Source organism: Cetorhinus maximus, chromosome 25, assembly GCF_964194155.1.
Source record: "Cetorhinus maximus chromosome 25, sCetMax3.hap1.1, whole genome shotgun sequence".
In the NCBI taxonomy this organism is placed as follows: domain Eukaryota; kingdom Metazoa; phylum Chordata; class Chondrichthyes; order Lamniformes; family Cetorhinidae; genus Cetorhinus; species Cetorhinus maximus.
This window is the reverse complement of record NC_135903.1, coordinates 9294363-9306827: the sequence shown is the minus strand read 5'-3', so window position 1 is coordinate 9306827 and position 12465 is coordinate 9294363. Positions and strand designations below refer to the sequence as shown.

The 12465-nt window shown below is 41.8% G+C and overlaps 1 protein-coding gene across 14 annotated transcripts in view; it reads left to right on the top strand.

The window, feature by feature from the left end:
* arhgap23a (Rho GTPase activating protein 23a) overlaps positions 1-12465 on the top strand; it is a 501306-nt gene that overhangs the window by 387648 nt on the left and 101193 nt on the right. For all 14 annotated transcript variants that reach the window (XM_078529389.1, XM_078529391.1, XM_078529390.1 and 11 more), the window contains one exon: positions 9889-10050. In XM_078529389.1, coding sequence (XP_078385515.1) covers positions 9889-10050 — 162 coding nt within the window. The remainder of the gene's footprint in view (positions 1-9888; positions 10051-12465) is intronic.

Sequence of the window (12465 nt, the reverse complement as noted above, 5' to 3'; positions counted from 1 at the left end):
GTCAAAGTATGTTCCCTCAAAAGGGAAGGGTAGGACAAACAAATCGAGAGCTCCCTGGATGACAAAGGAGATAGAAATTAAGTTAAAGAAAAAGTGCCAGGTAGCAAATACAGTTGAGAACCAAGCTGAATACAGAAGGTTCAGAAGGGATGTGAAAAAGCAAATACGAGAAGCAAAGAGGGATTTTGAGAAAAGACTGGCAGCTAACAGAAAAGGAAATCCCAAAGTATCCTGTAAGCACATCAAGGGTGGTAAAAGGAGGAGTAGGGCTGATTAGGGACCAAAAAGGGGATTTACACACAGAGGCAAATGGCATGGCTGAGATGTTAAATGAATACTTTGCATCTGTCTACCTACGAGGTAGATGCTGCCCAGGCCATGGTGACAGAGGAGGAAACTCAGTCACTAGAAGGGTTTAAAATTGATAAGGAGGAGGTATTGGATAAGCTGTTGGCACTTGTACTGTTGATAGGGCACCGTGACTGGATGAGATGCATCCAAGAATATTGAAGGATGTGAGAGTGGAAATTGCAGAGACATTGGCAATAATCTTTCAATGTTCCCTGGATTCGGGGGAGGTGCCGGAGGACTGGAGAATTGCAAACATTATGTCCTTGTTTAAAAAAGGTTATGAAGATCTGCCCTGCAATTACAGTCTGTTTAACTTCGGTGGTGGGGAAATTTGTGGAAACAATTATTCAGGATAGAATTAATAGTCATATGGAAAAAACGTGGATTGACTCAGAAGAATCAGCATGGATTTGTTGAAGGAAAATTATGTCGAACTAACTTGCCAGAGTTTTTTTGAAGAGGTAGCAGAGATGGTTGACGAGGGAAAGGCCGTTGATGTGTCGTATATGGACTTCCAAAAGGTGTTTGATACAGTGCCAGACAACAGCCTTGTCAGGAAAGTTATAGGCCATGGATTAAAAGGGACAGTAGCAATGTGGATACAAAATTGGCTAAGGGATAGGAAACAGTAATGGTTAATGGGTATTTTTCAGGCTGGCAGAAGATTTGTAGTGGAGTTCCCCAGGGGTCGGTATTGGAACCCTTGCTCTTCCTGATATATATAAATGATCTAGACCTTGGTGTGCAGGGGACAATTTCAAAGTTTGCGGACAACACAAAACTTGGGAGAATTGTAAACTGTCAGGAGGACAGTGTAGAACTTCAAAAGGACATTGACACATTGGTGGAGTGGGAAGATACGTGGCAGATGAAGTTCAAAGCAGAGAAGTGTGAGGTGATGAGTGGGACAAAGAACATGAAGATACAGTATAAAATAAAGGATACTATTCTAAAGGGTGTGCAGGAGCGGAGAGACCTGGGTGTATGTGTACATAAGTCATTAAAGGTAGCAGGACAGGTAGAGAGAGCTGTTTCTAAAGTATACAGTATTCTAGGCTTCGTTAATAGGGGCATAGAGTATAAGAGTAGGGAAATTTTGATGAACTTATATGAGACACTGGTTAGACCTCAGCTGGAGTATTGTGTTCAGTTCTGGGCGCCACATTATAGGAAGGATGTGAACACATTGGAGAAAGTGCAGAAGAGGTTTACGAGAGTGGTTCCAGGGAACTTCAGTTATGAGGAAAGATTGGAGAAGTTGGGACTGTTTTCCTTGGAGTGGAGAAGGCTAAGAGGAGACTTGATAGAAGTTTTCAAAATTGTGAGGTGTCTGAACAGAGTAGATAGGGAGAAACTGTTCCCGCTCGTAAACGGATCGTAAAGCAGAGGGCACAGTTTTAAAGTGTTTTGCAAAAGAAGCAAATGCGGGGTAAGAAAGAACTTTTTCACACAGCAAGTAGATAGGGTTTGGAATGCACTGCTTGGAAGTGTGGTGGAGGCAGTTTGATTGAGGCATTCAAGAGGGCATTGGATGATTATTTAAATAGAAACAATGTGCAGGGTTACGGGGAAAAGGCAGGAGATTGGCACTAAGTTAAAATGTTCAAAGCCAGAGAAGACATGATGGGCCAAATGGCCTCCTGCACCATGGTGATTCTGTGCAATAACCGCCTCACAATCCTTGAGACAATGTCCTATCTTCACACTGAAGATATGTTCCGTCGTGCGATAGTCAATATTCACCAAATCAAATCTGATAGCCAATGTTCCAATTCCCCCATCCCTATGAATGTCCTGTCCCACTAGAGGGTGGCATTCTGCTAAGTGGGATAGATTCAAAACCTATTTAGCAGCTCAAAACTGGGCATCCATGAGTTGCTTTGGGCCATCAGCTGCAACAGAATTGTATTCAACTGAAATCTGTAATCTCGTGGCCTGGCATATTCCTCACTCAACCATTAACATCAAGCAAAGGGACAGCCCTTGTTCAATAAGGAGTGTAAGAGAGCATGCCCGGAGTGCCATCACATAGACTTAAAACAGAGGTGCCAACCTGGTGAACCTGCAACACAGGGCTACATGCACGTGAAACAATGGAAGCAGCATGCTCTAGACAGATCTAAATCATCCCACAGCCAACAAATCAGATCAAAATAAAAACAGAAAATGCTGGAAAAACTCAGCAGGCCTGGCAACATCTGTGGAGAGAGAAACAGAGTTAACATTTTGAGTCACATGACTCTTCTTCAAAGCTGAATATGGCTGAAAATAGTACTGAAAACTCGTGCTACAGAATCAGCCAGGCCCCTAGCTAAGCTGTTCCAGTACAACTACAATACTGTCATCTACCCAAAAATGTGGCAAATTGCCCAGGTATCTCCTGTTCAACAAAACCAGGACAAATTCGATCAGGCCAGTTGCCACCCCAACAGTTAAGCCTCAGTCATCAGCAAAATAACGAAGGCGTGATCAACAATGTTAACAAGTGGCACTTATTCGGCAACAACCTGCTCACTGATGCTCAGTTTTGTTTCCACCAAGGCCACTCAGCTCCAGACCTAAATACAACCTTGGTCTAAACATGGACAAAAGAGCTGAATTCCAGAGGTGAGGTGAGAGTGACTGCCCTTGACATCAGGCAGCATTTGACTGACTGTGGCATCAAGGGGCTCTCGCAAAATTGAAGTCAATGGGAATCGTTGGGGGGATACCTCTCTGCTGATATCTAGCACAAAGGAAGATGATTGTGCTTATTGGATGCCAATCATCTCAGTCCCAGGACATTTCTGCAAGAGATCCTCAGGGTAGTATCCTAAGCCCAGCCTTCTTCAGCTGCTTCATCAATAACCTTCCCTCCATTATAAGGTCAGAAGTGGGAATGTTGGCAGATGATTGCAGTGTTCAGTACTATTCACAACTCTTCAGATACTGAAGCAGTTCATGCCCATGCCCAGCATGACCTGGACAACATTCAGGCCTGGGCTGGTAAGTGGCAAGTAACATTCATGCCACTCGTGCCAGGAAAAGACCATCTCCAACAAGAGAGAATTTAACCATCTCCTTAATGTTCAGTGGCATTACCATTATTGAATCCACCATCAATATCCTGGGTGTTACTGTTAGCCATAAACTTAACTGGACCAGTAAAGTGCTAAGTGGCTAGAAGTTGCAAGTTTGGAAGGTTCTGCCAATGGAGGTTTGGCGAGTTGCTGCAGTGCATCTTGTAAATGGTATGCACTGTTGCCTCTGTGCATCAGTGATGGAGGGAGTGAATGTTTAAGGTGGTGGATGGGGTGCCAATCATGTCGGCTGCTTTGACATTGATGGTGTCAAGTTTTAAGTCAGAGACTAGGAATTCTGCAGCAAGTAACAAACCTCCTGACTCCCCAAAGCCTGTGTATGATCTACAAGGCACAAGTCAGGAGCGTGCTGAAATATTTTCCACTTGCCTAGATGAGTACAGCTTCAATAACAATCAAGAAGCTTGATACCATCCAAAACAAAGCAGTCCACTTGTTTAGCACCCCATCCACCACCTTAAACATTCACTCCTGCCACCACTGATGCACAGTGGCAACAGTGTGTGCCATCTATGACATGCACTGCAATTCATCAAGGCTCCTTCGACAGCTTCTTCTAAACTCGCGAGCTTCACCATTTAAAAGACCAATGGCAGCAGGTAAATGGCAATACTACCATCTACAATTTTTTTTCTAAGCCATGCACCATCCTGACTTGGAAATATATCGCCGTTCCTTCGCAGTCACTGGGCCAAACTCCTGGAGCTGCCTTCCTAATAGCACTGTGGGTGTACTGACACCAGATGTAATGCAGCTGTTCAACAAGGTGGCTCGCCACCACATTCTTGAGGGAAATTAGGGATGCACAATGAATGCTTTCTTTGCCAGCAACGCACACCCCCATGAACAAATACAAAAAAATGCCAGCTTTATCTGGAAATTGCCTGGGAGCATCTAAATAAACCTCTCAGCCCAGAAGTTTCGAAAGCAAAATTGCCATTGTGTGTCCTTTAAAGTAATCCACCAGGATTATCGTTTTTGTTACGATTGCTTGGGAAGTTCAAGAACAGTTTGCATTTACATAGCACCTTTAAAATGGTAAATGTCCTCAGACACCATTTGGGGGAACATGGACAGGAAGTAAGAGAGTAAGGAATGTTGATTGAAAGCACACTTGGGAAAATTTTGCAGTGTTGAGGAGCCTTTTCAATGATTTGGAAGAAAGCATGAAGGCCACCAAGTTTAGGGAAGAAGTTACAAAGAATTGAACTGAGGAAACCAGAAGTGGAGGACTGCTGAGGTAGTGGATGTGCGGCTGAAGGAACAGTGATTTTCCTTAATATTCTGCACAAATATGGCAGTTAGAAACGTAGAACAATTTACGGCACAGAGGAGGTCATTTGGCTCATTGTGTCCATGGTGGCCAGAAGAAACTATCCAACCTAATCCCAATTTACAGTTCTTGTTTTGAAAGTTGAAAGTGGTTCAAACTTTCTTGGGATATATCCAAAAACACTTAAAAATTTGAACAGCTATATATCTTTGCCTAAAAAATTCAACAGTCAGAGGTAGAATGGGAGAAATAAAAGACATACAGGACACAGTGTGAATAGCTGAAGGGTTGGCGGATAGGCTGGCGAAGAGGGAAGAATGGAAAAACTAGCAAATTGCTCAGAAGCCTGAAAGAAGAACAGAAGCAGGTCGACATCGAGGATGCAGATCATCCTACTAAAGTTGTGATCTAAGCACTAAGCTGCTTCTGTTTTTAAAAAAAATCACCAGTTTTAAGGTTATGTATTCTGAACAACATTTATATTATGGTTAGGTACAAGATTAGAGTTGGGGAAAGTGCTTCAAGGTGCCATCACTTTACCAAAAGTATTTGTGTGAAGAATACTTTTATTGGCATCATAACATAGGCTTGAATATTTTTTAAAAATCATAATAAATGGAGTGAGTCTTAGTAGCCCACTTACATGTGTTGCATCTGCAGCATCTTCTGTTCCAATTGATTTGGCATGATCTTGTGTTTTTGAAAATTCTGATCTTCAGCACCATGTCAGTGCGTGTAAAGCAGGGCCTGATACCACTGTACACAACCTTTCATTTGCATCTGTTCATTTTACTGTCTGACCTATTGCTAACAAATACAAACATTGATACTTTGTCAATGAAGGATATAGTATACAGCAGCTTCCATTGTAACTGAAATAATGTTGAGTTTCAATGCACAAAGATCATGCGGTGAAGGACTTCACATTCCTCCATTCTTGAATTCATTATTACTACTGATAGAATCTTATTAGTACAAATTCTTCGCTCCATCACTAGTGGCAGAACCTTCAGAGGTATCTACACAGTCCCACATTCTCTTCCTAACCAATTCTGCCTTTATTTAATTCTACTTACTTTTTTGAACATGTTTTCATCATTTTTTAATTCTTTTATGGGATGTGAGCATCACTGGCAAGGTCAGCATTTGTTGGCCATCCCTGCCCTTGAACTGGTTGCTTGCTAGGGCATTTCAGAGGGCAGTTAAGAGTCAACCATATCTGGAGTCACATGTAGGCCAGACCAGGTAAGGATAGCAGATTTCCTTCCATATTAGTGAACCAGATGGGTTTTTATGAAAATCAATTTCATGATTACCATAACGAGACTAGCTTTTTAATGCCAGATTTTATTAATTGAATTTAAATTCCACCAGCCATTGTGGGATTTAGACCTGTATCCCCAGAGCATTAGCCTGCGCCACTGGATTACTAGTCTAGTGATATTACCACTACACCACCATCTCCGCTTATCAACTTCCTAGCTCTTCTGATAATTCCTGCTTTGTGTCTGCCTATCCAATGTTCACATTTTTTAAGCAATGAGTTGCAAACCAGTAGGTAAGTAAACAGTCACTGTGTGTTTATTTGGTAAGAAAGCTTGCTTGGAAGTGTTCAGTTATCCACATTTCATAGAAGCCATGATCTCTATTAGATGGTCTAGTGGGGTACAGAATTGATGGATATGTCTGAGACTGATCAGAATATGGGACAGGAACAGTGGGTTTGTAGTCCATTTAAGTTCTGCCATAAATTCTACAAGTCGTGAGGGTGAGAGATGTGCCTTTCCAAACAAGTGTACAACTATGCAAATGTCTAGCTTAGGATCAGACAATGGGCTGGATTTTATGTGGCAGCAGGTTCCTCACACCCCCCATCCCCGACTAGAAAGTCGGTCGGGAGGCCACCCACGATAAAGCCAGTTGCCCCTCAGCCATTTTAGAGTTGGCAGGGCGTTAATTGGCTTAGGGCAAGATTCCACCTCACCGCTAAACAATTGAGGGAGGAAGTCCTGCCTTAGAGAGCTGCTGGTCAATCGGATTAGCTGGTAGCTTCGTAGTCCTAATAGCTCCATTTTCAGGTGGTGGCCACTGGTGGTACTACAACCAGAACCGAGAGGAGGTTATGGAAACAAGACTTAAGGTAAGCCTGGGGTATCAGTGGGGTCTGTCTGGCAGGCCCCCAGGGAGGGCGGGGGCTGGGGACTGGATTTGAGAACCAGGGAGAGTTAAAGCAGGGGATATTATGGAGAGGGTATAACCTTGGTTGGGGGCGGGGACGGGGGGGAGGCGAGGGAGATGCCTCCGATGGGCACAGGGGACCCCCCCCAACAAACAAGGCTGGACCCCCCCCCAACAAACAAGGCTCCCCCCCACCCCAACAATATCTTGCCCAGTAAAAGCTGCCGGGCTACCTGCTTGGCCTGTGCCTCCCACAGCTGTGGGTAAAATAGCAGAACTGGTGGGATGAGGCACTTAAGTGGCCAATTGAAGGCTTCAATAGGCCCAAAAACAAACAGGCTGCCCAACGCCTACACTGCCCCCCATAAAATGGGAGACAGATTGAGTGCAGGCAGGAAGGCGGCAGGCAGGCCCTGAGCATCCCCTTCTTCAAACATGCCAGCAGGGGGCCATAAAATCCAGCCCAATGTGTTATTAATACCATAATTACCAGCCATTATAGAATCATCAGTACAGCATAGAAGGAGGCCATTCAGCTCATTGAAACAGCTGGTGCAGGTCAAAGAGCAATCCAGTTAGCCCCACTTTGCTGCTCATTTCTCTAATCCCTGCAGTTTTTCTCCCCAAGTATTTGCCCAATTCCCTTTTGATGAATCTGTATTGACCATCATATCAGATAATGCATTCCAGATCCTTATCACTTGACATGTAAGAATTTTCTCATGCAGCCTTTGGTTCTTCTGTCAGTTATCTTAAATCACCTTAAATCTGTGCAGTTTGGTTACCAACCCCTCAACCATTTGGGGAAAGGTTTCCCCTCATTTACTCTGTCTGAACCCTTCATGATTTTAAGCATGTCTAACAAATCTACTTAGTCTCCTCTGCTCCAAGGAAAACAACCCCAGCTTCTCCAGTCTACCAATTTAACTGTCATTCCTGATCCCTGGACCATTCCAGTAAATCTCTTACCTGTACCCTGACCAAAGTTGCACATCTTACCATGATAAAACAGGGGTATCTTGCAGCAACAATTGAGGAAAGCTATACAGTAGTACTTTCTTAATGGTAAGTTGCTGCCTTTCAGTGTGGGTTAGATTCATAATTCTACTTTGGAGCTTTTACTTTGCTCCTTATTTTTCAGACTGTAGCTTCAAAATCTCCCTTGTGTCAATTTCAAAATTGTGAAATTACCCTAAAATAAACAGGATGGTTGCGAAATAAGTTTTCTAAAGGGGATTCCTCTCTTGGAGGAGAAAGAGAAAGGAACAGCAAGCAAAGCAGAAGGCCACAAAAATAACATCTAAAACACATCCTCTTAAATCTAGCAATGTTTCATGCTCTCTATAATATAAAACATTCCCTCTAAGCTACTTGATTACCTCCAACAGCAAACATGAACATGTATGGTTTTGGAGTCTGTAACCAACATATGGCTCTGAATTTCTGGAACAGTTGCTATTTCCAGCTGTTTGCACTGGTTCTCTGAGAGATTGCCAGACTCCCACCAGCAGGAGATAGGGAAGACTTCACTGGCATTCAGGGCCCTATTTTCTGTGTGGAGGCGAAGAATCATTGTCCTCAAACCTGATTTTCTACAGTACTATTGTTCCAATATTTTAAATGAAATCAGACCAAGTTTTGATAGAATGTTTATATTTTTATTTGTCAAAAATATACATATACCTGGGTAGGAATAAAATGGACTCTGGATTCCATAAAAACATTTTTTATTTCCAGATGCCTTATTAATTTTTGATCTGTTCATTTGTTTGTCTGAAGTTACTCAAGATACTGGAACTATTTCCACTGGAACAGAGAAAGTTAAGAGAATATATAACAGAGGTTTATAACATTATGAAGCATGTTGATAGGATAATTAGTGAAAAACTATTTGCTCTGGTTAGGGAGTTGGTGAACAAGGAAAATCTGTTTAAAATTGCAACAAAGTGAAGTGAGGTTAGAAATATCTTTATGCATGGAATTATTTTAGTGTGGGAATTACTGAAACAGAAACCATTGTATCTTTTAAGGGAAAATTGGTTAATTATGTGATGCAGATGAATATACAAGTCTATTGGGAAATTGATTTAGTTTTGGAATGTTTCTGTACTGTAAGACCTAATGATTCTATTCTTTTGCAGTAGTAACCAAGATCTTACTCTGTATGTAATCTCTGTTCTATCTGCGCTATGAGGATTCCATGGCTGCCAATCTCAAACAATTTTATGTTATGTTAATTTTCTATTTAAATCTGATAGGCATCAAAAGTTATTTCTTGTGCAAGCATAATACACAGGCATAATAAAGTGATGCTTTATCTACCTAAATTGTAATGCTATACATCATGCTGTTTTGTGTGAGGAAATGACAAAAATGTTGACACCCACATTTATACAGTTGGCAGCCAGGCATATTATTTTTGTTGATAATTGGTTTGAGGTGTGAAAGAATTGATTTGCAATGGTATTCATGCAGTGATGCATGAAATAATCCCACTGTTTTAGATTGGCAGGACACTTGATTCAAAACAGCCATAAACAACGCATAGGGTTTGAATTGACTTTAGCTAAGAGCACTGTAAATTCAACTGTTGTGTAAGTTACATCTTTAAATTTAGTAAACCTAATTTTAGAATTTGCAGTAGAAATATTTTAGTTAATTATGTTAATCAGGCTTTGAATTTAACCATAATGTTGAAAGTGAATAAGAACAGATATGTATGTGGATAGTACATTTGGCTTGAGCAAGATTTGATTTGATTAGAATTGATCTTAAATGAGCCACACTGCGTTATAACTGTATGTACTTCATTGGCTCTAAAGCACTTTGAGACATCCTGAGGTTGTGAGAAGAAGCGTAGAGATACAAATTTTTTCGTTAATGTATAAAACTTGTGAATAGTTAACAATTTTGAAACTGGATATAGTACTGTAAAGAAATGTTTTATTACATGGATGTAGTTGATTAATTTATTAATTATTTCCTGCCTTCTCTTTCCCTCCACAGATGAACCAACAAGCCCAAGTATTGACCTGGTGGCAGGTCACATCCCTGCCTCAGCTGTTGTTTCTAGTGGTCAGAATCCAGCTCCAACTATCATCACTAGTCCTGCTTCTCCAACTTTCACCTTCCCCTTCACTTACTCACGCCATTACTCTCAGGATTGCAGTGAGTTTGCATATGTACTGATTTTGCTAATGTTTTACAGAAGACAGTGAATATGTAGTGATATAATATGGCAACAAATGATTTTTATCAGTGAATGAAGAGCTATGACATTTTAAGTGTGCAGTAGTATTTGAGTGTTATGCGCACTCCTTCTCCCACCCAAAACAAAAACAAAAGTAAAATCGTGTATTAAACAGAATACTAAAATTCCTCCTAAAAATTAGTCCAAAAGTGGGAGGGGTGTTTGAAAATTACAAGAATACTGCTATGTAAATGTCTGACCTAATGTACATAAGAGGATTGACTATGTGGATCTCACCTTTCTTATAGGTTGGATGCCATTAATTCCTGAGAATGGTATACATTTAGGTTGTTTATTTTATTAACAGAGCACATCCTATCGTCAGCTCTATGATCCTTTTACCATAAATTAAGAATGGCACAGGAACAGTATTAACAGGTTTGCTCTCTCAAAGGTGCAAATAGGGTGAGAATAAACAAAAACAAGGGTTTAGCACCCTAGCACCTCTGAGGAAAAGTTAAAATTGCTGCCTAGCTAAACCTTCATTAAATTGAGATGTTTTACCTCTCCTTAATGCTATTGTATTTACCCAGTGCCTTATTGAGTCTCAAAAACATCTTAAAACATTTCCCAGCTGATGAATCACTTTGCAATTCTGCCACTGTGGTTTTTGCAGACCAAGGCAAACAAATGTGAACTACTGAACTTTTTAATGCTTTCTTTCTTGGAATGTGGCTGCTTGTCAAATTATATATTTACATTAATCAGTTTGGAATTTGCATGATAAATTATTGGCAATAATAGCAGTCGAATGAATTGGTGTAGCTTGTGATTTCAATCATCACTTTATGGAGTTAGTTCTGATATTTCGAGCACCACTTTTAAAGGTATTAAATTTAGCTTGTTCCATTGTGAAGTACATTGTAACTCTAACATCCTATCATGGAATAATAAGATATGGATTCCTAGTTAAGCTCCCTATGCAGTGGCTTTTTAATCAGCCATGCTGTAAGGGAGACACCAAGCTAGGTACAGGGAAGTTTGGAAACCAAAGATCCTCCAGTCAAATTGGCAGAGGCCTAGAAATGGATTAACTTAATGGATTAATCAACAGAGAGCCAATGGGGAATAAAGGTCAGAATTTTCCCAATCCGCCCGTGGCGGGTTTCATGGCAGGCGGGAGCAGAGGATCCAGCAGCAGGCAAAAAGTCGGAAATCGACCGACATAAAAGCATTTTGCAATTCTCCCGATGGTGGGTTAATGGTGGGTTGATTATCCTGCTGACTAGTGGTGTGAACGCCATTTGCATTTATTAACATCTCATGAATGCTCATTAAAGCCGATACTCGCTGGAATCTTGTCAAACCTTCCAATCTTGCCAGTGGGAAAATACATTGGCATCAAACCCGTTTGAAAAGGGGTGGCATGCACAAGTCAGCCCTCGGTTCCCTTGTGACTTCGAGGGATTACAACATACATAGTCTACCTGGCATAGTGCTGCGCCAGTCTTCTTGTGATGAATGCCACACTGCTTGGGCTGTAGGGTTGTGCTGCTTCTGCTCTTTGCCTACGTTGTCCAGAAGAACACCACTGTGCTGTGGTACTCATGCAGGCCTCCACTTTCAGACAGTGACCAGTACTGCGCCGGGGTTGGGGAGTGCAGGGGTCTGCCTCTCCCAGTGGCTGAGACCATTGTCCACAAGGACACCACTGTGCAGTGGTAGTCAGGCTGAACTCCACTATTAAACCAACTGGCACTTCAACTGGATGTGGGCTGTGAGGCGGGGGTGAGGATGACGAACACAAGCTGGGCATTGGGGAAGGAAGGCTGTGGAATGGCAGTGAGGGGGAAGGGCAAACAGAAGTGGGCCTTTCTGAGGTCATTCTGTAACTTGTTGCCACAAGAGTGAACAGGAAGCTTAGAAAGAAAGGAGGAAGACATTCTTGCGATGAAAGCCAATGGCTTCATTAGCACTGTTAAAGGGCTACTCAGAACTCAGTGGCTTCACATCGCAGTCACTGCATCTCGAGGAATTTAGAATTTGGGAATGCAAGCAATTGTGAAGAAGGTACAGCTGCATCATATATGGCATTCCATCAATGAAAACCTGTGACGTATTCACCAGATTTGACATTCTTAACAGGCCAAAAGGCATCCACTCATTGACCATGAGCAACTGATTGGTCATCGATGTTTGTGCTAGTACCTCGGGGACAAGGTAGCATCAGTCACCATGCAAGTTGGGCAGGAAAAATCATGGACTTTTACAGTTCCCATACGTGTCATCCTCTGAGCTTCATTTTCTTGCCCCTTGAATCATTAATGTTTTCAATGTTTCCTTTCAGAGAGAAGGCAAAAGCACATATGGATCTAGGGCTCAATGCTGCCTTT